This window comes from Panthera onca, chromosome A1 (assembly GCF_046562875.1).
Source record: "Panthera onca isolate mPanOnc1 chromosome A1, mPanOnc1 haplotype 2, whole genome shotgun sequence".
Lineage (NCBI taxonomy): Eukaryota > Metazoa > Chordata > Mammalia > Carnivora > Felidae > Panthera > Panthera onca.
The window spans coordinates 139,011,366-139,036,463 of record NC_138339.1 but is presented as its reverse complement, the minus strand read 5'-3'; the positions used below and the strand labels follow the sequence as shown (position 1 = coordinate 139,036,463).

General features: G+C 35.2%; 1 protein-coding gene across 1 annotated transcript in view; it reads left to right on the top strand.

Annotated features, from left to right (window-relative positions):
- Positions 1-25,098, top strand: part of SRFBP1 (serum response factor binding protein 1) — a 70,676-nt gene that overhangs the window by 32,498 nt on the left and 13,080 nt on the right. Inside the window, exon 4 of the mRNA XM_060636293.3 lies at positions 16,301-16,372. Within this exon, the coding sequence (XP_060492276.2) occupies positions 16,301-16,372 (72 nt within the window). The remainder of the gene's footprint in view (positions 1-16,300; positions 16,373-25,098) is intronic.

Here is a 25,098-nt window from a genome sequence, read left to right as displayed (position 1 = left end):
TTCCTATCATAGTACTCTTTTAATATTTTTTTAAGATTTTTTAAAAATTTTTTTAATATATGAAATTTATTGTCACATTGGTTTCCATCAACACCCAGTGCTCATCCCAAAAGGTGCCCTCCTCAATACCCATCACCCACCCTTCCCTCCCTCCCACCCCACATCAACCCTCAGTTTGTTCTCAGTTTTTAAGAGTCTCTTATGCTTTGTAAGATTTTGAATCTGTAGTTTTTTACTCTATATAAATGACAACGAAATGTTTAAATTTTAAAAACTTGTTTTTTGTAGAGAGACAAAGACAGCATGAGTTGGGGAGAGGGACAGAGGGACAGGCGGGAGAGAGATGTACAACACGGAGACCAATGTGGGGCTCAGTCTCACAATCCCAGGATCATGACTTGAGCCAAAATCAAGAGTCAGATGCTCAATCGCCTGAGCCTGAGCCACCCACGCGCCCCTAGAGAAAATATTTAAGATAGCTGTTGCCTTTAATAGCCTTTTGTAAAGTTATGCTAAAACTATTCAGTGACAGTGTTCTTGAACAGAGATCTCTTAGAAATCCACTATACTACACAATCCATCATCATTGTCCACGTTGCGTCGTGACTTTAGACCAGAAGCTGAAATCATTCTTATTAATTTAGTTAGTACTGCAGGATTTAAAAAAAAAAAAAAATTACCTAATATTATTTAGTCCTGTAATTTGCCAGAAAATTTCGCATACTTTTATAATGTCCTATCTGGGCTATTCTTACGACCAAGGCTCTTTATTTCAGGTCAACAGTAATACATTAGGTCTCTGCTTTTTTATGCCAGATGCTCTGCTACTGTATACAAATGTAGGAATTAATATGTTTGCCCTTGAGAAGTGTATAAAGAGAGAGATGGACATATGAACAGAATTTCAGTACAATGTACAAAACACTCATAGATGTATCAGAGGAGGGCCATTTAATATAGCTTTGCGGATTCAAGGAAGGCTTTCTGTAGCATGAAGCTGAGCCTTTAAAAGGTGACTGACTGTGACTTCACAAGTAATAAAATGTAGATTTAAATTTATATTGCTTTATTCTTAGTTTGAAAAGGTTGTGAAGGAAGTACTTAGAGAACCAAGAAATACAGTTTTTAGATTATTTTTCTAGTTTTCTTACAAGAAGTTCTGTGTTAAGTTCGATATTTATAGTCACATCTCAATGTGGGCAAGAGTAAAAATTAACTGGTGGGTTTTTTTTTTTAATTTTTTAAAAATGTTTTATTTATTTTTGAGAGAGAGAGAGACAGAGTACGAGTGGGGGAGGGGCAGAAAGAGAGAGAGAGACAGAGTCTGAGGCAGGCCCCAGGCTCTGAGCTGTCAGCATAGAGTCCGACGTGGGACTCGAACTCATAAACTGTGAGATCGTGACCTGAGCCAAAGTCAGATGCTTAACTGACTGAGCCACCCAGGCACCCCATTTTTTTTAATTTAGAAAAATAAGAAGTAGTAAACTTGAATGAAAGACATAGTTATTAAGTGTACTCTCTGCCATAGTTCCTGAATAGGGACAGTGTTTGCTGGCAGGTCTGGATTGTGCTATATACCCAATAGTGAGATAACAAAGATCTTTCTTTAACAATTCATAATACCTAGCAAGCATGTATAGCTTAAGTAAGTATTTTTTTAGCGTTTACCACATGCCATGTGATTTTCTAGGCTCCTGTGATACATCTGAGGGGGGGAAATTTAGACAGAGTTTCCTAATCTTTCATAACTTCTTTTTTGGGAGAATTGAGGAAGGCAACGTATTTTTTTTCTTCCAAGTTTTTATTTAAATTCCAGTTAATACACAGTGTAATATTAGTTTCATGTTTAGAATTTAGTGATTCAACCCTTACATACAATACCCGGTGCACCTCACAACAAGTGCCCTCCTTAATCCTCATCACCTTTTTCATCCATCCCCCCACCCACTTCTCCTGTCATAACCATCAGTTGTCTATAGTTAAGGGTATGTGTCTTAGTCCTTGTCTCTTTTTTTCCCCCCCCATGGTCACTTGCTTTGTTTCTTAAATTCCACATATGAGTGAAATCATATGGTATTTGTCTTTCTCTGACTTATTTCACATAGAATAATACTCTGTTCTCCATTCATGTTGTTGCAAATGGCAAGATTTCATTCTTTTTTATGGCCGACTAATATTCCATTGTGTATATATACTACAACTTTATCCATTCCTCAGTCGATGAACATTTGGACTCTTTCCATAATTTGGCTATTGTTGATGCTGCTGTAAACATCAGGGTGCATGTATCCCTTTGAATCAGTGTTTTTGTATTCTTTGGATAAATACCTAGTAGTGCAATTACTGGATCAAAGGACAATAGGTATTTTTAACTTTTTGAGGAACCTCCATACTGTTTGCCACAGTGACTGCACCAGTTTGCATTCTCACAAGCATTGTGAGAGGGTTCCCCTGTCTCCACATCCTTGCCAATACATGTTGTTTCCTGTGTTGTTAATTTTAGCTATTCTGACAGGTGTGAGGTGATATTGTAGTTTTGATTTGTATTTCTCTGATGGTGAGTGATGTCGAGCATCTTTTCATGTGTCTGTTGGCCAAGGGAAGACAACATATTAAGTTAATTATATATCATGCTAATAGATAATGTGCAATGGAAAAAACAGAGTAAAGTAGGAAGGATTAGGAGAGATGATGTGAAAGAGCAGTTTGATAAATGAGTCTGGGGTGCAGAAGAGATTTGGATTAGAGATAGTGACTTTGGGGAATTGTTGACATTTATGTGATATTTCAAGTCAGGAGACTGGATGAAATCACTAAATACTAAATACTAGTGAATAGAAAATTACCAAGTACAGAATCTTGGTCCACTCTTAAGCCAGAGAGGAGAAGGGGAACTAGCAAAGGAGGCTAAGATAGAACAGCCTAGACTGTGGGTCCTCTAAGTCAAATGAAATTAAGGAGAAGGAGGAATTAACGTGTTAAAAGCTGGTGATTGTCAAGTAGGGGAAGAGCCAGATGGTACTGATACGCTGAGTAAGAGGAGTACTGAGATCTGTTCATGAGATTGAGCAACATGGAAGCCATTGGTGACTTTCACAAAAATATGCATAGGGGAATAATTGGGGGCAGAAGCCTACTTGCAATGGATTTAAGATAAAGAGCTTTTGGAGATAACTAGAGTTACAGTTATATGGTTCCCTAAAGGCTAGATTTCCCCAGGATTCTTCTGATAATTACCACCTGTCTCAGTTTAATTTTTAACACGGCATCATGTCACTCCCACATGTGTTCTGTTTTGAACAACAAATTATGCGGTCACTGGGTTTATGATCTCTTGCTGTCATTGTTTTATTTGACACCCAAGTTTGACCAGTAGTATCCCTTCTAAGCTGGCTATGTGACTTTTGAGAGAATCATTGTCTTTTTGAGAGAATCTGATTAGTTCTTCCTTTTCTGGCATAACAAAATGTTGTAGGGATTATACATTTCATATTTCCAATCTATAATCAGCCATTTCTCTAAGAAGCCCTGCTTCATTTCAGTGGCATTTAGAAACCAAGAGTTGAAACATGGATAGATTTTAACTGGAGACCAAGGGAGTGTAAAAGGTAGGTGACCGATGGCAGAAAGGCATTCCACAAATAAAAACTGAAAAAGCAGACAGTTACTAAAGATACTGACACTGGAGGAGGTAAAATTTTTGTAAATGTTATGTAAAGCTGGATGGCCTATGAGACCCTTCATAGTATATAATTGTATATACTATTACTGTATATATTATATATTGTTATATAATATAATAATTATATATACTATATACACTATGTAGTATATATAGTATATACTATATATTTATACTATATATATAATTATATATTCTATAGTATAATTATATATACTATATAGTATATAATAATACATATAGGAAAGATACATGGAAACCAGATAATGAAAGAGTTTGAATATAAGACTGAAGGTCTTTGTCTTTGTTCTGTATTCAGCATATTGACACAATGGGCCTTGGAAGTTGTTGGGCCTGGAGGCTGGAAACCCAGTTAGGCTGTTACAATACACATAATCCATAATGAAATCCTGAACCTATGGGTAGTCAGAAAGAGGGGACCAAATTCAACAGAATTACAGGAGAGAAAGTAAAAGGTGGGGAGGGTAGGAACATAACAGAAGCATGACGAAGAGGCCCACAGTGTCAGATTACTCTAAGCTGTCTCATCTGAGTAGCAGAGGCTGGAGATGCCATTAATTGCAGTCGGGAACACAGGAATAGGTGAAGGAGGAAGATGGAGATATTTTATTTGGAAAAAATCCTTTGGCAGTATGATGACAGAGTATACCTTATTGAAGTTCCATCTGGTAGAAATGTATTTAGGAAACAGTAGAACAATATTTAGGAACAGAGTTTTTTGTTGTCACTGAAGGGTAACCATAATGAGATTTCCATCTGGAAAAGCATGAAGATTTGGATGTCAGTAGCTCTCACGGGTTATTTCAGATTCTCTATTTCAGAGAAATGCGTTTCTTTCCTCATTTCCAAATAGACAAAAAAAAAAAAAAAAATCTTTAAGAATTCAGACTTCTCTTGTCACCCTTTAATTCCTTGTGTCCAGTATTAGCCCCTCATAAGCTAAACATACTCCAATTTTAATCACATTTTGGAGAATACAAACATATTTTGTATTTTATTAAGTTAAAAGCCCAACTTTAATGAGAGCCTCTTGGAATTAAAAATGTCAGCATGGTTACTGCGTCCAAGTTATTTTTGTCTTGACTCAGTCTCCCTCCCCACAGCCTGATACAGAACAGTTTGGATGCAAACATACTTTCTCCCTTGAGTGAGAGACAACACTACACTGGTTATCTAGTTTTGAGTCAGTATACTCAGTACTCTGGAGAGAACAAAGACAAGGAGATAGCCAAATAGTCAAAATTGGGATTACCTAATTCCAGTTACATTTGCTATTTTGAATATAAGCAAAGCAGTAGCATGCAGCATAGTATGGAATAAAGGAACTGGAATATTCTGGTGAATCTTATTGGTGGATGACTACTTTTAATGTAGGAAACTTGAGCAACTTTAGTTGAATGTGATTAGGAAAGAATGAAAACAATTTCTAATATATCACCACTGACAGGATATGGCAAAAAGCAAACTGTGGGGATTCCACGCTTAGCTCTATTGTAATTCTTTGAATGGATCTCTTAAACTTTCTTGGATTATCATTTCTTCTTGGGCTCATTGATTCACTAGCATTCATAATACTCAAGAGAAGCTGTTATGCTCAGTTACAGATTATTACTGTTCAAGGATATCAATTAAGATCAACAAAAGGAAAAGGCACATGAGGGGAAAGTCCAGAAGACACCAGGCATAAGCTTGTAGCCTGCATCCTCTCCCAATGTAGTCACATGGTCACACTCCCAGCAATGTTGTGTGACAACACTTGCAAAGAGTTGCCAACCAGGAAACCTCACTTGAGTCATGGTGCCCACATTGTTGGGAGCCAGTCACGTAGGCATGAATTAATCTGCATGACTGTCCTCCTCAACTGCTAAGACTTAAGCCTCCCAGAGCAAAGACATAGCCACCATCAATCACATAAACTATCTGATCACATTGGTTCTATGTGTACATATCCAAGCGCTCTGAACTCATCCCAAAGAGCTAGTCAGTGGCCAGTCCTGAGGATAAACCTTTCTCAGTTACATGAAGTTTGAGCATCCCAGGTCTGCTGAGTTAGCCCTTTCCTGCATGGGGGTAGAATTATTCATTAGCTTAAGTCTCTTATATTTCCAGTGTTTTAATGAATGGATTGCTAACTACTCTCATATAAATTGTATAGAATTTAATGCTTTATTTAATGTTTAAAATGGTTTGGATAATTCTATTTGAAAGCTTAAATAAAAGAAATTATACTGATGCTAGAAAATAAAGCTGGATTGAATGTCTAACAGTAAAAGAAGGTGTGTCTTGCACAAGTCAACACAGAGCCCTGCTCCCCTGACGAATGAACTCCCAAGTGAATAAACTCCAAGATTTTCAAACTTCAGTAATTTTAAGGAAACCTAAGGAAAAGAAACTACTTAAGCCCAGTTTCAGAAGCTAAGTTTAGTTAGTATTTGATTAGTAAATCACTGATCATTTTTGTTTCTCTTGTGTTGGTGATAAATTTAAAGACCTTTTTTTTTTCAAAAAATGAAAACCCTTTATAGGATTTCTGTACTGTTGAGTAAAATTGCTCAAGTTTTGCTTGTCTAATTTAGTGTGAGTCTTTCTTGCACTCATTTTAAAGTTGTTTAGTGCAGTATTCCGTATTTAGCACCTGCAGTATAACTGTGGTATCTTCATTTTCCCATTATTTATCCGTGATCCGTGGTTTTCTAGTTGAGAATGGTTTCATTTGTGGTTTTTTGTTTTTTCTTTTGTCTTTTGTAACGTTTTTCCTTTTTTTTTGGGGGGGGTGTCTTTTAATGTGTTAGGCCATACTTATTTGACTCAGAAATGTTCAAAACGTTTTCCTAAATTGAAATATATCTAGGTATTTTTTCCCTAAGTCTGTAGCATATGACTTTGATACAAAATCAAATTTCCATATGGAGTAATGGATTTTGTTCTTTTGAAACTGTAGAATATTTGAGATGATTATATTCAATCTAAAATAAAGACCTTTTTAAATTTTTTTCTCATCGTTTTTAATGTTTTTATTTATTTTTGAGAAGAGAGAGACAGAGCATGAGCGAGGAAGGGGAGAGAGGAAGAGGGAGACACAGAATCTGAAGCAGGCTTCAGGCTCTGAGGTGTCAGCACAGAGCCCGATACGGAGCTCAAACTCACAAGCCGTGAGATCATGACCTGAGCTGAAGTTGGACGCTTAACCAACTGAGCTACCCAGGTGCCCGGACCTTTTTAAAATTTAAGAGAAATACTTTTCTCTGCAAAAAGGCTTTGGAATTTATTTTGTATGAAAGAAAGCTAAGTGTTCCTTTCTGGTTAGTCATTTTATATAGAATTAACCCCATACACTAGAAATATCGTAGTGCAAAATTATCATACAAGCCCTGAACTGGTGTGTTTTCTTTCGATTTCTAATGAATATTTTTTTCACCATGTTCATGTGTGGTGCGTGCAGGGACCAGATAACCTTTCAACACCAAGTACATATAAAATACATTACTTAGCTGCTATGTAAAATATCTGTTGCTGGGTGTAAAAATGGATCTTAGTTTTACAGTTGGTATGAAATCTTTTCTCAGAAAGAATATAAATCTTTTAGCTGGCTTATTAGCTAAGGTAGTTTCCCACCCATTCATAATATGATATGTAGGTTTCAATGAGTCCCTAAGTCATATTTTACCTTCTCCCATTCTCCCAGTTATTTGTTCTTACCTTTGCTTCATAAAGAAAATGCCCACACGTGCAACTGAAACTTTATTCGCAAATCCTGAATTGGCCATTTCTATTGATAAGAGATTTTACTGACCTCCTTTAGATTTTCTCTTTTCTCACTAACAAATAGGCATTTTAAATTTCTTTACTCTGGTCCAGTCCTTTCAACAAATGTCTTATACTGGAACCTAGGGGCAAAGATGTGTAAGACACTTTTCTTAACCTGGAAGAACCTTACACTCTGTGTTTTTCATTCCTTTTTTATATCAGGAAAATGGAAGGCAGAGGTTAATATAAGCATAACTTATTCAGTGACTGTTTTGTATAATGCCTAAAACCATTTCGTTTGGACTAGATAGCTTACTACCTGGCCATGTTAAAGTTTGCTTCCTTCTTATGTTCTTGAAGCAGAACTGTTCCCAACAAGCTGGTTAGAATGTACTTTCACTTCTGAATAGTTAGCCAAAAAGCTGGAATTGTCTCATCTCTTTATTGTTCAAGCCTCTAAATATCATTTGTACTTTCAGAGCTCTCTACTTTTTTAACTAAATTAAGGCTTTTTGGAGTTTTATCCCCAAACCTTGCAATTTCACTTGTTTTTCAAACTTTTGTGGGGAGCCATTCATTTATAACAAAGAGAGTAGATGTATTGTCAGGTAAGACACACCACAGCGGAAAATCCTAAAAATTACCCATCATCCAAAGCATTCTTTGAAAATTGTCAATTACTTCAAATTTTAAATAAATAAATAAATAAATAAATAAATAAATTCCCTATCTTCGCAATTAAAATCACTGATCTAGTGGACCTTAGTGGAATTTGCTATAGCAACTGGCTTTCATAATCCATTTGAAGTGTAATTCATTCTTAAAATATGACTAAAATCATATGGCCAAATTATAACCTATTTAGTTTTTCATACAATCCAAGAAAAATGAAAATGTTGTTTAAAACTTCTCACTTTAAAAATGTATTAGAGGGGACTCTTGAATGGCTCGGTCATTTGGGCATCAGACTCTTGATTTCTCTCAGGTCATGATCTCAGGATTCCTTGGTTCAAGCCCTGTATTGGGCTCTGCACTCCCAGCATGGTGCCTGCTTAGAATTCTTTGTCTCCCTCTCTCTGCCCCTCCCCTGCTTGCACTGTCTTTCCTTCTCTCTGTCTCAAAGTAAATAAACAGTTTTAATAAATAAATAAATAAATAAACAAATAAATAAATAAATGTATATTAGATATTCTGAGTCAGAAAGTACATAAATCTAGAATTTAGAGCAATGAGAGACAGTTTGTGAGTTTTGAAAGTTTAACATGAACTTCCCAAGTAAACTCCACAACACACTCTGAGAAGGATGCAAAAAGGTTATGGGTTAAATTTCCTCTTACCATGCTGAAGGGAATACTAACATTTGAGGTGCTATCTATCCATTTGTGATAATACATCAAGAAGAGTCTTATTTAAAAGGCAGTGCCTGATTTCTTGTGAATAAACATATGGGAAGGGAGGATAACTTCATAATATAATATTTAATGGTGTTTTTGCATGGTCTAGAAAGACATTGGATTTATTAGATTCTCCGTGCCTACTTACGATAGCACTAAACCGAAATTTTAGTTTGGGTACAGCATCCCTACCCATATAGGTTTGCTATTTAAACATGATTTAAAAGTTTTGTATGAACTATAACTTGGGAGGTAGCATTCCCTATGTTGTCATGTGGTTACATTTAAAACTAAGGCAATAACCAACTTGGCTCCAAGAGTGAGTATTGTCATAAGGAAAGGTTAAGCCATCCATATTGCATCTTAATTTACTTTGGTAATTTCATAACTTGGTATTAAGATACTTAATTCTGGGCATTATTTATGGTACATTGTGCTTGTCCAAATAATACAGTGTAATGAATTACTTTGTAATATGAAGATTGGTAGGAGATAGAAAGTTTGTTAGTTTCCTAGTGCTGCTGTACAAATTATCACAGATTTGATGGCTTAAAACAAGAAGGATATTTTATCCTAGAGTTCTAAAAGTCAGAAGTCTTAAAACAAGGTTGTCAGCAGGGCTGTATGCCTTCTGGAGACCCTAAAGAATCATTTTGCTGCCGTCTTCAGCTTTTACAAGCCACTTGCCTTCCTGCCCTCATGGCCCCTTCCTCCATCTTCAAGGCATGTTTGGGAAGCCATTCAGCCTAGTACAGAATGTGTAAATAATAGGTGCTTATGTTGTAAAACTAGGGGTTTATTATAACCCTAATTTGTGTTTGCGGGTTGTACTATCAAAGATACAAATGTAAACAGTTGTCCTTCTTCATTCTGAGAATATGCTCCGTACTTAATAGTCAATTTTCAAAGGTGTTATATTCCTAAAAAGCTCCCTTAGTTTTGATTGCAGCATTTGTTAAGTTTATTGTCTACTATGTGTCTGGGGCCTTTGATATTTTGCAAAACAATGGATAAGATAAAAAGCAGGTACTCTGGTTCTTGCTGTTTGAGTAATAAACTGTCCTTTGTTTCTGGCCCAGGAGTTTTGTGTCTACTGCTGTCATCCATCAGACTATGCCAGGCTAACCTGTTAACTTTCAAGGAGGGTAAATTCTCAGACCCTTCACAGATCTTGATAATGGCTGTTGTTTATAATTAGCCCAAAAAATGCCCAGTCTTTTTTAGTGGCAACATTTCTTTAAATATATTCAACATTGTTAAATTCAGATCAACTTCAGTCTGTACTTCTCTTTTAAGTGTATTGTGTTTATTTTTAATTTTTTTTTTTTAACGTTTATTTTTGAGACAGAGAGAGACAGAGCATGAACGGGGGAGGGTCAGAGAGAGAGGGAGACAGAGAATCTGAAACAGGCTCCAGGCTCTGAGCAGTCAGCACAGAGCGCGACACGGGGCTTGAACTCATGGACCGCGAGATCGTGACCTGAGCTGAAGTCGGACGCTTAACCGACTGAGCCACCCAGGCGCCCCGTATTGTGTTTATTTTGAACCTTTGTAACATTTTCCCTGTAGTAGTTCTGAAAGACCACAGAAGTTGCCAAAATTACCTACTGGGATTGCTCAGCACCTCACATTTATTAAAAAACATTTATTTTTTTGTGTTGAAAAGTACATCAAACACAGCTTATAGAAATCATTACTGCTTCATTTAAAACTAGAAGGTTCTTACACAGTAGCAGGTTCTTATGATGTTCAAATGGTCATATGACATTGGAAACCATGAAATACGGTTTACTTTTGTGTTAGTTTTCACATGAATGCTTTTAAATATGGTGAAGATCTTTTGGATTACATCATAGAAGCAATAAAATAAGTAGTGATCTAGTAGAAGCACTAATTAATTGGTCTTACCACAAAATAACTATAGGACCTTGGACAAATCACATGATTTAATTGGGTCTTCTTTTCCCTTTGATAAAGAATTGAACAAAGATAATTTGGGTTCCTTTTAGTTTATTTAGCATTTGTTCATTTATTTTCGTACCTTATTTTTATTTATATAGTTGTTTTAACAATAAAAACCACTTTAGGAGTGCCTGTGTGGCTCAGTTGGTTAAGCGTCTGACTTCCGCTCAGGTCACAGTCTCACGGTTCATCAGTTCAAGGCTCGCTTCGAGTGAACTCAAGCCCCACTTCAGGTTCTGCGCTGACAGAATGGAACCTGCATGGAATTCTCTGTCTCTCTCCCTCCCTCTCTCTGCCCCTTGCTTATTACTCTTTCACTCATGCCCTCTCTCAAAACTAAATACATTTTTAAAAGATTCAGGAATCCTCATTTCATTAAAAAAAAAAAAAAAAGAATAAAAACTACTTCCTATAAATTCCAAAATATAGTGTTTCCTTATTAATTTTCAGAAACCCTGAAATTTCTGTTTATATTTTCCCTTTCTGAAGAGTTGTTTGAGGATTTTGTTGTTTTTTAAAAAATTCCTGGTAGGAGAGCTTTTTTGTTTATAGGTTGATTTTCTTTAATTCCTACTTCTTCATTGTGATCGGGGAGTATTCATATTTTGCTTGATAATACTTACTTTACTTTGACTTAATATTTGATCAATTGTTTAATGTTCCATGTATGCTTGAGAAGGTATAATTTGTATTATAAGAGCATAATGTTTGTAACAAATCCATAAGACAGATAGATATACCTTATTAGGTTAAGACTTTCTAATGCCTTTTTCCTCTTATTTTGAGATCTGTTGAATGGAGAGTGTTGTGTGAAAGTCTTCTGTTAGTAACGTATTTCTATTTCTCCATATCCTGTAGTTTTCTGTTTGTCTTGTTTCATTTTTTCTTTTTTTTTTTTTTTAATGTTTATTTATTTTTGAGACAGAGAGAGACACAGCATGAACGGATGAGGGTCAGAGAGAGAAGAAGACACAGAATCTGAAACAGGCTCCAGGCTCTGAGCTGTCAGCACAGAGCCCGACGCGGGGCTCGAACTCACGGACCGCGAGATCATGACCTGAGCCAAAGTTAGGCACTTAACCGACTGAGCCACCCAGGCGCCCCATTTTTTGTCTTTATCTAAATTATTTTTTATCTGATACATGATCTCAACTCTTGTTTTCTAATTGTTTCTATTTGCCTCATGTATCTTTGCAAATTCCTTTATTTTTAGCGTTTTTGAATAACATTTTTGTGTGTCTCATATATATGTCGTAGACTTAGGTTTTGCTTTTTGATCTAGTCTGGACATCTTTTCCTTCTAGTAGGTACATTAAACTAATTCACATTAAAATATACTCCTTGTGTTCTCAACTCTGTCATATAATATTTTACATTCTAATTATTGGGTATTCTATGTTGTATTTGTCTAGATGTCTCTTTTTGCAATGTTTAAGAAGTTTGTGGTATTTAGAAAGATACATATTTTTGTTCCATGGTTTATTTATCTTTGTATTTACATATTTTATATAGTGCCCTTACTTTCCCATTTTCTTATGTAATATTTTACTTTTCAGTCCATTTTAAACCCTGTCCTTTGACTCCTGCATATTACCTAAACAGTAGTCAATGAGTGATCTTATTCTACTCTTCCTTTCTCTCCTATTTTTTCAACTGCATTTTCATCTTACTTAGATTATGTCAAGTTTACCTTCAATTCTTTATCCTGTGCCCCCATATTTGTTTTCATTATAGCTCGGCAAATAGATACTCATCATCAGTCCTTCTACCAAAGTTATCTCTTGTTGGCCAAAGCTTTTCCTCTTGAAGATTCCTCTGGAGAGGCAGATGTGTGCAACATTCTCTGAATTTTTGCAGGTTCAAAACTTTTTCCTGTAGACTTGATACTTGTAGAGCAGCTTGACTAGGTATAAAATCCTTGGCTTGAACCTGCTTACCTTGAAAATGCTTCTCTGAACTCGCTTTGAATATTATTCTTGATAACAACCTTTATTTTCTTACTCTTAAACTAAATTGTTATTTTTGCCTCCAGTCTCTGAAGATTTTTTTCTTTGTTTTTAATGTCTAATGGCTTTACAAAGATAGGTTGCATTATTGATCATTGCAACTCATTTTAGCTTTTCTGTTTTTTAAGTTTTCTGTTGTTTGTTTTCCCAGATTTTTAGAATCACAGTTTTAAGTATTGGTTTCTTTCATTGTTTTGTTTTTCATCTTCAGAGATATCAATTATAGATATGTGGGATCCTCCTTTGCTGTTTTCTTTATCTCATTTTCATTTTCTTGGTAGTTTTCTTGACTTTCTTCAAAAATTATTTTTCTTTTTTTAATGTTTATTTATTTTTGAGACAGAGCATGAGAAGGACTGGGGCACAGAGAGAAAGGGCAGAGGCTCCGAAGAGAGCTGTGCACAGACAGCAGAAAGCCCGATGAAGGCCTTGAACTTACGAACTGTGAGATCACGACTTGAGTTGAAGTCGGGCACTCAACCAACTGAGCCTCCCAGGTTTTGGTTTTTGTTTTTAAGTTTATTTATTTATTTGGACAGAGAGAACATGCAAGCAGGGAAAGCGCAGAGGGAGGGGGGAAGCAGGCACTATGCTATCAGCTCACAGCCAGCATGAGGCCCGAACTCATTGAAACTGTGAGATTATGACCTGAGCTGAAATCAAGGGTTGGATGACGCTCAACCAGCTGCACCACCTAACTGCCCCAGTTGATTTTCTTCAAGATGCTTTATTGAATTTTTCTTTGAATCTGTTCTCCATCTCTGAGATGTTTTATTTTTCTTTTCTTTTTATTTCCTAAACTTTATCAGCTGTTCATGTATTTCTTTGTTCTACCTGTTTCTGTTCTTAGTGTCTTAATTTCTAATTTTGCATATTTTTTGTATAAATCCAAATGTTTGTTTGAGACTCCCTAATACAGTTTGGAGGGTGTTTACAGTTTTTGTTTGTTTCATAATTTTAGGAGAGAATCTATGAAATAAAGTGTTTTTATTTACATTTTCTGTTTTCTTCTTTCCTTAATTTTATATGAATTTAATTTTTTTTGAAATCCTAGCCATCTGGATCCACCATATATCATTTTTTTAATGAATGTTGATAAGGAGGAATTAGTTTACCTGTCTTTTCTTTTGTCTCCAAAGGGCCCTTAATTTCTCTCTCTTTCCTCCTTTACCTTCATCATTATATCTGAAAGGAGGAACAAAGCCCCTATTTATCTGATTCTGTGCCTGCTTCTTGAGGCCCCTGCCTTCAGAACCACTTGATTTCAAGTCCTCCCTTGTAGCCACTGCTATAAATTACCAAGTCTCAGTCTTGTATCCATTTTGACTCTCTGTAGTAGTTTTTGTTTTCTAGTGGTGCTTTTTGTCTGTCATTCGTGTATGTCCTTCACTCACGTTTTTTTTTCTCCCAGTGTCTTCTTAATCTTGTATTCCCTGGCTTTTTGTGTGCACAAGATTGTGATGCAGTGAGTGCTCTGTTGAATTTGGTGTTAAGTTTCTCAACTTGATGTTTTGAAGTTTCCGTTATCCTGTATCTCCTAATAATGAAGAAGGCATGGTTCTTGTAGTCCTTGTTGAATTTATTCTTTAGGAAGGAGTATGTGGATGGTTTGAGACTTAGGCAACATCATTCCCTTCTGGAAGCATTATGTTCATATTTGCAATAAAATTTAACTGATTCACTCTTTAGAATGACTTTTTCACTTACAGAGTAGAAAAAAGTACTTAGAGCCAGCCATTGACAAAAGCAGGGCAAGTCTTAAGATTTGGATTTTTTTTTTTAGCTGTACTGTAAATAATTTTACTGACTTTAAACTACCTCGGGGAAGCTAATCTTTCATATTAATTCATCAGTTCCTGAAGACGTATTATGTATACATACACACACACACACACACACACACACACACACACACTTAAAAGTAAGAGTCTTTTTATGCTGCTTATATAGATTTTTTTAATATTTATATTAGTGTACAGTCATATTAGTGTATATACAATAAGAATGAATATTCTCAGAAACCGTGCTTTCTAATCTTTATGACATTGGATCATAATTATCAATATTTAATTTTTTTTCCATTTTCCTCTTTCCAAAAACATAGTTTTACACAGCTCTTTAATATAGAATATGTGGACATTTTTCAGGAGATACACAAGTCAGTACGTACAAGGATATCATTCTGCTCCTATTTATTAAAAGATAAAAATCAGAAAATATGTCCAATAATAAAAGTTTGGTTAAACAAATAAGGACAGTGATGTAAGAGAATGGGAAAAAAAAAAAGGATAAACATTTGCTCTGTCATTAGATGATAAAGCTAGCTCACAAAATGCTATGGTTCTATTTTTATTTAAAATATAAATTAAATCATTTTCGTGTAATAGTACCTACACAATTTTTACCATATCACACACGTCTACCTCACTGTCAGTCAATGTTGTTTTAAAACCAACTAGCTGATTTTTTATTTAGCTGTCTTCTCAACAATATTATGAAAAAAAAATATGCAAATGTTCACTGTATTTTTTCCTGCACAATAGAATAACTTGATAGCTGTTAAGAGAAACTTCATTTTTGTATGGTCTAAAGTCACCCTTTGTTACTTAGTGAAATGTATATCAAACTTAAATTCTCTTAAATAAGCATGTAGTAGAGTGTGTAATAGAATTGTAACCATGTAAATAAACAGTGCTAGTAATTTTACTTATTTTTTCTCTGCTTTTCTGTTTTTCAATTTTCTAAAATAAACTCTTTGCATAATATAAAAGTATTGTGTTGGTTAGATTTTTTAATAAATAATTAAAATTAAGTATTTCTCTATAAAGATTTACATTTTGATATAAAATGATATAATTGCCTATGTCCTGAAATGTCGTTGAAATAAGTAATTTCTTTGAATCTTGAAATCTTTTTTTTTTTTTTTAATTTTTCTTTTTTAACGTTTATTTATTTTTGAGACAGAGAGAGACAGAGCATGAATAGGGTAGGGGCAGAGAGAGAGGGAGACACAGAATCGGAAGCAGGCTCCAGGCTGAGCCATCAGCCCAGAGCCTGACGCGGGGCTCGAACTCATGGACCGTGAGATCATGACCTGAGCTGAAGTCAGACGCTTAACCGACTGAGCCACCCAGGCGCCCTGAATCTTGAAATCTTAAATTAACATTTTGAATTATTTTAATCTTATTTCAGTTAAAGAGTTTTTATTATGCTAGAGATTTCTTGGCACATTGAATTTTCTGGCTTCCTTGGAATCTGAGTGTAATTATCTTAGGAGGATTAGCTCTTAAATTCCTTTTTCTGTGGTTTTTCAGAGTATGATAATTTATTACTATGATAGGAGTTATTCTTGTCTAAAAACTAAGAACTTATTTAATATCAAATTTCTTAAAAGCAAAACATGGGAAGGAATGTACCTCATAATAATTAGTAATGAATGATGCTTTAAAATTAGATTCATAACTAAAATTACTTTATTTTTTTTATAGGAATTGAAACCTGATATAGTAACTAAATCTGCTCTCGGTGATGATATCAACTTCGAAAAAATCTGCAAAAAGGTATATCTATAATTGGTTGACTTTCTTTTTCTTGTCACCCTTTTCCTTGAAGAGAAAACTTACCAACCAGCCAGTTACTATTAATGTATGATGATTTTTCCCCACTTGAGCTCCAATATTGCCACTAAAAAAATATTTTATGGTAATTTATGAATACTACTTTGCTTGTAACATCACGCCTTCAAAGTCCTCAAAGGTATGTTGAACTTAAAATGTGGCATTTATGTGAGACAATTAGTCTCTTATTCTTACTAATGAGTACAAAGAGTATTTTTATTTTTTTCCAAGTAATTTTTGTTACTAATTTATTTAATCAACATATTTACTGCTCTGTGAAAGATTATTTTTACCCCTGTTTTTACAAATGAGGAAACGGAAGATCAGAAAGCATGGAGTGAGCTGAGTCAAGGAGACTACTGTTATGTGGCACAGTTAGGACTGCAAACCAGTTCTGCTCCGTACTATTCCCCCCCCCTCGCTTTCTCTTTCCCTTCCTGTTTCCCCTTTTTCATTTCCACTCACTCTGTAGTGTCTACATATAAGAGTTCCAACCTGAAAACAGATTTTGGATTAATTGATGTTTTTGTGTTTTTCTATTTTCACTTTCATTGGCATTTGTTCTAACCCATATTGCTTCTTGTTTCATGCATTTGTGTTCATTTTGCTCTTTTTCTAGTTTCTTAATGTGGAAACTTCAGGCCCTGATTTTAGACCTTTCCTCTTCTGTAACAGAAGCACGTAGTGCTATAAAGTTACCTCTAAGCACTCTTTTACCTGCACCCTTAAATTTGGTATGTTGTATTCTCGTCTTCTTTGAGTTCAAAGAACTCAATTTTTCAAAGAACTTAATTTTCCTTTGAAACTTAATCTTTGACCTGTGGTTTAATTCTAAGTGTATTGTTTAGTTTCTGAGCAATTAGGGGATCTTCTAGGTATCTTTTCATTACTGTTCCCTTTATGATCCATGAGCACATTTTCTCTGATTTTTATTTGTGTTATGGTTGAGAACGTGCCTTACCTTGGTGAATATTTCCTGTGTACTTGAAAACGATATGTTTTCTCTTGGGATCAGTGTCCTAAAATGTCAGGTAGGTCACTTTAGTTGTTGGTGTTGTTCAGGTGATTACTTTCTTTACTGATTTTCTGCCTACTTGTTTTATTGAGTGCCAAGAGACACGTGTTGGAATCTCCAACTATGAATGTCCGTTTGCCCACTGACTTCTCTACAATTGGTATGAGACATGTCAAATTTTAAAGCATTTTTTAAAAAAATGTTTATTTATTTTGAGAGAGAGAGAGTGCACACACAGATGGGGTAGGGATAGAGAGAGAGACAGAGAGAGAGGGAGAGGGAATCCCAAGCAGGCTCCATGCTCAGCACAGAGCACTACACAGAGCTTGATCCCATGACCATGAGATCATGACCTAAGCCAAAATCAAGAGCTGGACTGAGCTGCCCAGGCACCCCTGAATTTTAAAGCATTTTAAGATGGTAAGAACATAAAAGAGTTTTGTTTGTTTGAAGGGAGGGAGAGTTTGTTGTTGTTGTCATTGTCCAACATTAACCAAAAAAAAAAAAAAAACACTTAAGTCTTGAATGTGGTTTTTTACAACAGCCTATTTTGTAGCAGCATAATTTTACAGTAATTTTTCATAGGATTTTATTCATGAAGAGAAGGAAAAAATATGATCCTATTATGGTTTTAAACTGTAGTTTGGTCTGTATCTCAGGCATAATGGTGACATACATATTAAATAGAATAGTGATAACTGTAAAAATATCATAGAATGTATTTTTGTTTTGAGAGTTTAAAAAAATAATCTTTTAAGATTTTACTGAAATAAATTTTTCGAACTTTCTGGATGCTAAATTTGAATTCTAGAAGTATTTCATTAATGTTTCACTTACGGTGAGACTAAAAAGCAATGTAGTATCCTAATAATAACGTTTCCATTTAAACTCTTAACAGTAAAACTTGGCAGTATTTGAAAATACCCACGATAAAAAAATCCAATGTTTGTATTTTTTTTTTTTTTAAATCTTCCTAGCCTGATTGTTTTCACTTTGGAAGGTTAATATTAGTACACGTGTCATGTACATTTTTTAGGAGTGCCTGGGTGGCTCAGTCAGTTAAGCGTCCGATTTTTTATTTCTGCTAGGTCATGATCTCATGGTTTGCTGGATCAAGCCCCATATCGGGCTCTGCACTGACAGCACGGTGCCTGCTTGAGATTCTCTCTCTCTCTCTCTCTCTCTCTCTCTCTCTCTCTGCCTACCCCTGCTCGCACACGTGCGCGTTTTCTCAAAAAATAAATATTTTTTTTAAAGCACATCAGTTTTTTAGAGTATCTTCTACGTACAACCCTTTGTTCAGCTTTTCCATTGTGTGAAATATCTTTTGTCCAAAAAATGGGGAAACAAATGTCTATGTTAGCTTATCATTGTTACTTTGTATAAGTAAAATCATTTGCATAGGACCATATTTGTAGTCATGAGATTTTTAATAGCAGTTCAGGTAAAAAGTTTAGGATCTCACTGTGAAGTGTCAAGTGAAACCTGATTATATTTTTGCCCTGTTAGTACCTTCCTCCAAACAAAGGAAGGGAGGATGGGAAGGTAGAGAGGAAGGGAGGAAAAATTGTTTTATTTCATCAAAGTTCTTGATGGAATCCTGCAGGGATTTAAAGCCAAGGGAGACTGCCCTGCTTTAGAAACCATTTCAGATTCCTCCCAAGCTATTTGATTTCACCTGTTCTGTTAGTATTTTATTTCATTTGTGATGTTCTTCCACTGGATTTGGTTCTTGTGTATGAAAATTTGCTAATTTTCTATAAAATGAGGCAGATAGCAGTGTTGTGGAGGGAGGACTGATTGTTCTTCAGTGTGTCATAGAAAAGCTACTCATGGGGCGCCTGGGTGGCTTGGTCGGTTAAGCATCTGACTTCGGCTCAGGTCATGATCTCACGGTCTTTGAGTTCGAGCCCCGCATCGGGCTCTGTGCTGACAGCTCAGAGCCTGGAGCCTGTTTCAGATTCTGTGTCTCCCTCTCTCTCTGCTCCTCCCCTGTTCATGCTCTGTCTCTCTCAGTCTCAAAAATAAATAAACATTAAAAAAATTAAAAAAAAAAAAAAAAGAAAAGCTGCTCAGTGGAAGATAACCTCACAGAAATGAAGTCTGTTACCTAGAGCTCTGCACATTTGAGGCTGTCTGATGAGCAGAGCAGAGCAAACTAATGTGTGTAATATCTTACAACTTGCACAGTTCTTCCATATACAGTCTTATCTCAATTGATCTTACAACAGTGATCTCATGTGGAAAGCATTCAGGTGTGTATATGTTCACACACATGGGTTTGTGTGTGTGTGTGTGTGTAGTCGTAATAGTGAAATGCAGAAAAGGGGTGGAAAGGTTAAGTAGGCAGTTAATATGTATATGATGAAATTTTAAAGCTAGAGAGTTGAAGGATGATAATTCTGACATTTCCAGACAGCTGGTGCCAGAATTTCAGGAGCTTCTCAATTAAAAACATCTGTTGCTTGCAAAGCCATCAGCCGGGCAGTGTGGAATATAGGAAGGGAATAGGAGACACAGAGTATTTTCTAGAGGAATATGTCATCTTCTGGGGAGTAAAAGATAGTTATAGTAAACAACCACAGGATAAGGGGAAGCAAATTAATATCTGTTAACATCTACTAGTTGCCTGACTCATTAGATGCTTTTTATATATTAGCTTTCTCTGGGAAGATGATAATAATTCCATTTAACAAATGAGACACAGGGGCCCAGAAGGGTCAAAAATACCCCTATAGTCAGTCATTAGCAGATGGCAGGTCCAAGGTCTAAACCCTGGTCCTGCCCATAAAACAAAAGTTTAAGAGAAAATGCTGGAATGGGTCCCCTGTCGGTCAGACTACATCTTGGAAACATGGTGTCCTAGGTTTTATACAACCTGAACAAATCTAGAAAGGTCTCCCGTTGCCTTAAGTGTGGACTCAGAGCCTTAGGTTGCCACAGTTCTTCTGAATCAGCTGAAAGGACTGGTTCATATTACCTCCCTAGATATTTTTAATAAATACAAACATTCATATATCTTTAGGTAAAACCTAGAATTGAAATTAAGTCTAATTAATGTCAGAAACATACCAGCATTCTACTTCTACCACTGCATTAAGAGTCCGTTTGTTCTAGGCAGCATTTCACAGGAATGAATAGTGCATGTAAGAGAGCTTTTTCATTTTTAGACTGTTGTTTATATTCACATGTACATTCTCAAAATTCCTTTCAGAATTGAACACCAAATGCTTGTGTTCATAATAAATACCCAGATGCCAAAATAAAATTTTTCCATAAAAAGATGAGGTGTTTTCCCTTTTTTTATGTAATTTATTTGAAATGGAAGAATCTGGAGGTGTGTGAAAACCACAGTTTCCTGAGAATTTTCCATGGCAAATGTTGTGTCAGTGTTAAATAAGGAAAGCTGTGGTTCCTTCACACATCCTCTAATATTGTGAAGGCTTTTTTCATGCAGGTGTAAAAACTGTTCATAGAGAATACGTAGCATTTTAAGCTTCACAATAAATGAGTTCATTTAAATTTAAGGTATATGACTGAATTTCTTCTATAAACCACCATAACATTTTTCATCTCTCCAAGGAGGTTTATCACATTCACTTATTTTGTACATTATTGTCTTAACCTTTGAAATTAGGGCAAGATTGTGAGCCTCGGAAGAGGATGTTTGTGTCCTTAATGTGTAAGTCCGTGCTTTCACATATTGAGGCATGTTTATATAAATGTAAGTATCAGTAAATATAAAGAGGGAAAACGTAAGTGAGGCAGAAAGGTGACCAGTAACAAAATAAGGAGGGGTAAAGGATTTGAAGGGTCTCATGCCAGCTTCTGCCTTGCTTGTTCTTGTGAGCTCTTACACCTCCCCCAGTGTCCTCAGCAGAATGGAGACCTGGCGGCTTGCAGCGGAGACCCAGGGCACTGCCAGCGCCACGAACCTGCACCCACTCAGTTCACAAGCCTCTTTGTTCATAATTATGTTTGATTCCTTTCCAGAAAGCTTGGAGGGGGCTTGGAGGGGAGTCACAGAATGAGAGAAAAGTGATCTCACATACTTTAGAAGAAAACTGATAGAGAATACTAGACTGAGTTCAGAAACTGGACTGTGAGTTTAGCTTCTTCCCAACTTGCTGGGTAATCTTGAAATCAAGTCAGGACTGTTTAGTGTAATTATTGGGTAAAATCATTGGTCTGTATTCCCTTTACCTCTTGTTAAAATTTGAATTCAAAAACATTGAATGAATTCAAATTGCTGTATTAAGAATAAACTTCAAAAGAAGTTTAAAATGTTAAATTTGGCATTGTTTCCTTAGAAATAAAGTTTATTTAAATGGTTGTTTTCGCTTATAAAAGGTGATATTTTTAACTAAGACTTTTTTAAAACCAAATATTTTAAGAAATACATGTGTCACATTTTTTATTGGTCTAACTGAAATCCTTAGTATTGATAAAGCATGTAAGTATGTATATGCCATTAACAGTTTTTCGGTTTGCCCTTTTTCCCAGTTAGAATTCTACTCCCCAAATCATAAGCTACTCAGATTTGCAAATTAGTAACAGACCATCAAGAACAGATCTAAATTAATTAAAAACAACTGGCAACTAAATGTAAGGAAGTTTGAAGGACTAGATGTACCTTAAGGAGATCTGTACAATGCATTCTTTTTACAAAGATTGCTGGTCAGCAAAGGGAAGAAGCTTAAATTTCTAGGAGTTTCTGCATTCTGGCTACTGTTGATTTGCCATTAGTTGCATGGCTTTAGACAGGGCACTATCTCTGGCTCTGCTTTTTTTTTGTTTTGTTTTGTTTGTGTTTGTTTGTTGTGTTTTTTCATTTCTCTAATAAACTCTTCTAGATCAAACATTCTGGTAATGCATTTTCAACCCCTTCCAAAGTCCTTTTTGTGTCAGATCTAAAAATGACAGGGCTGATCCTCTCAGTGTTCAATTTCATTTTGCCAGAAAAATGAAATGTTTTGTGCACCTTCACATACTCACCAAGATTTTCATGAAATTTCTACACTGTATTATCTCTTGATGTTTAAGTATTCTTAAATAGCTTTGACATTTTTTCAGATTTCAGTAGAACAGGAGTACTTTGTTCTCTAAGATATTTGGTGGTGGTGTTAAGTAGCTGACCTTATCAAAATTTCCAGTTTATAAAAATTAGAAGTAATAAGGACATGTTGAAATGTATATTTGCAGATATCATAGTGCACAAAGTAGGTTTGTCACATTAACTACAAGACAATGTTATTGTTAAATAGATTTACAGCTAAATGAATGAGAATTTGAGAAACTATTTCTTTTCTTTTTGTCTACAGATGCTGATATAGTAACTTTAAATATTTTGGTAATTTTTTTTTTTATTTTTTGTTTCTAGTTTTATTGAGATATAATTGACATATAGCAAACATTGTGTAAGTTTAAGTTCTACAACTTGATGGTTTGATACACATATATATTGTGAAAGATCACCATAATAAGGTTAATTAATTAACACATCTATCACCTTATATAATTAAATTTTTTTGTGTGGTGAAAACATTTAAGATTTACTCTTTCAGAAGCTTGCAAGTATATAATAAAGTATAGTTATGTATAATCACCTGGTGAGTATTGGATCTCTAGATGTTCATCTTTTAACTGGAGGTTTGTACCCTTTGACCGAAGTCTCCCCCTCCACCACTTTTCCTGCACCACTAACACCAGTCTCTGGAAACCAACAATCTGGTCTTGTCTCTGTGAGTTTGGGTATTTTTAAATTCCACCTATAAGTCCTACTATGCAGTATTTGTCTTTCTCTGTCTGATTTATTTCACTCATTGTAATGCCAACCAGGTTCATCCACATTGTTGCAAATGGAAGAACTTTCTTCTTTCTCATGGCTAAATAATATTCAGTTGTGTATATATATGTGTATATATATATGTATATACTTACATATATATGTATATAGACACCACATTTTCTTTATTCACTCCATTTATCAGTGGACTCCTGGTTGTTCCCATGTCTTGTCTATCATGAATAATACTTCATTGAACACAGCATCTCTCTGAGATAACTGACTTCATTTGCTTCTATTTTTAATTTGTTTAGGATCCTCCTCTGTTTTCCCTAGTGTCTGTACTAGTTTTATTCTCACCAGCAGTGTGCCAGGGTTCCCTTTTCTCCTCATGCTCACCAACACTTGTTAGCTCTTTTGTTTTTGATACTAGCCATTCTGACAGGTATGAGATGATCTCTCATCGGGGTTTTGGGTGATTTGCATTTCCCCAGAGATTAGTAATGTTGAGCTTCCTCTCATGTACCTGTTGGCCATTTCTTACTTGGAAAAGTATCTGTTCAAGTCCTCTGCCCATTTTTAAATCAGATTTTATTTTTATTTGGTTTTATTTATTTGCTGTTGAGTTGTATAAGTTCCTTCCATATTTTGGATTTTAGCTCCTCATCTGAGATATGGTTTGCAAATATTTTCTCCCATTCTGTAGATTGCCTTTACACTTGGTTCACTGTTTTTTATGTTTCGCAGCCAGTTTGTAGTTTGATCTTACCCCACTAGTTTATTTTTGCTTTTGGTGCTTGTGCCGTTGGTATCACATCCAAAAAAAGTTATTGCCACAACCAGTGTCATGGAATTTTTTTCCCTACGTGTTCTTCTAGGAGTTTTACAGTTTCACTTCTCACATTTCATTCTTCTTAGTCCAGTTTAAGTTAATTTTTGTGAGTGGTAAGATATGGGTCTCGTTTCATTCTTTGGCATATGAATATCCAGTTTTTCTAATACTGTTTATTTAAAAGACTGTCTTTTCTCCTATCATGTATTCTTGACTCCCTCATCAAATAGCAGTTTACTGTACATGCAAATGTTTATTTCTGGGTTCTCCTTTCTATTCCATTAGTCTATGGGTCTGTTTTTATTTTAATACCATACTATTTTATTACTAAAAGTTGGTACTATAGTCTGAGATTAGGAAGCATAATGCCTCCAGCTTTGTTCTTCTTTCTCAAGATTGCTCTGGCTATTCGGGGTCTTTTGTGGTTTCATACAAATTGTAGGATTTTTTTTTATTTCTATGAAAAATGCCATTGGCATTTTTATAGGGATTGCATTGAATTTATAGGTAGTTTTGGAACTACGGATATTTTAACAATACTAATTTTTCCAATCTATAATTACAGATACCTTTACAATTATTTGCAACCTCTTTGATTCATGTTATTAAAGTCTTACCAAGTTTTAAGTGTAAAGATCTTTCACTTCCTTTGTTGTATTTATTCCTAAGTATTTTATCATTTTTTATGATACTGTAAATAGGATTGTTTTCTTTATTTTCCTTTTAGCTATTTCATAGAAAAGCAACTGATTCTTGTACATTGCCTGGATAAGTCCTTCAAACACAGTTGACTTCAAACTGCCATCATCTTGCACATACTAATGTGCTCATAAGTTTGTATTACTAAGGGAAAAAAAAGCTTTATATTGGTCCATTAACAATGAAGAGTAAATTTAAAATAAAGACATTTGAGGCTGACAGCTCTACGTGACACCCTAGTGAAATGTATTCACTTGTTTTATGAGATGTTTATCGAATCCAGCCTGTTACCAGTTACCGATCCAAGCACTATGTCTGTAGCAATGAGGAAAACAAAG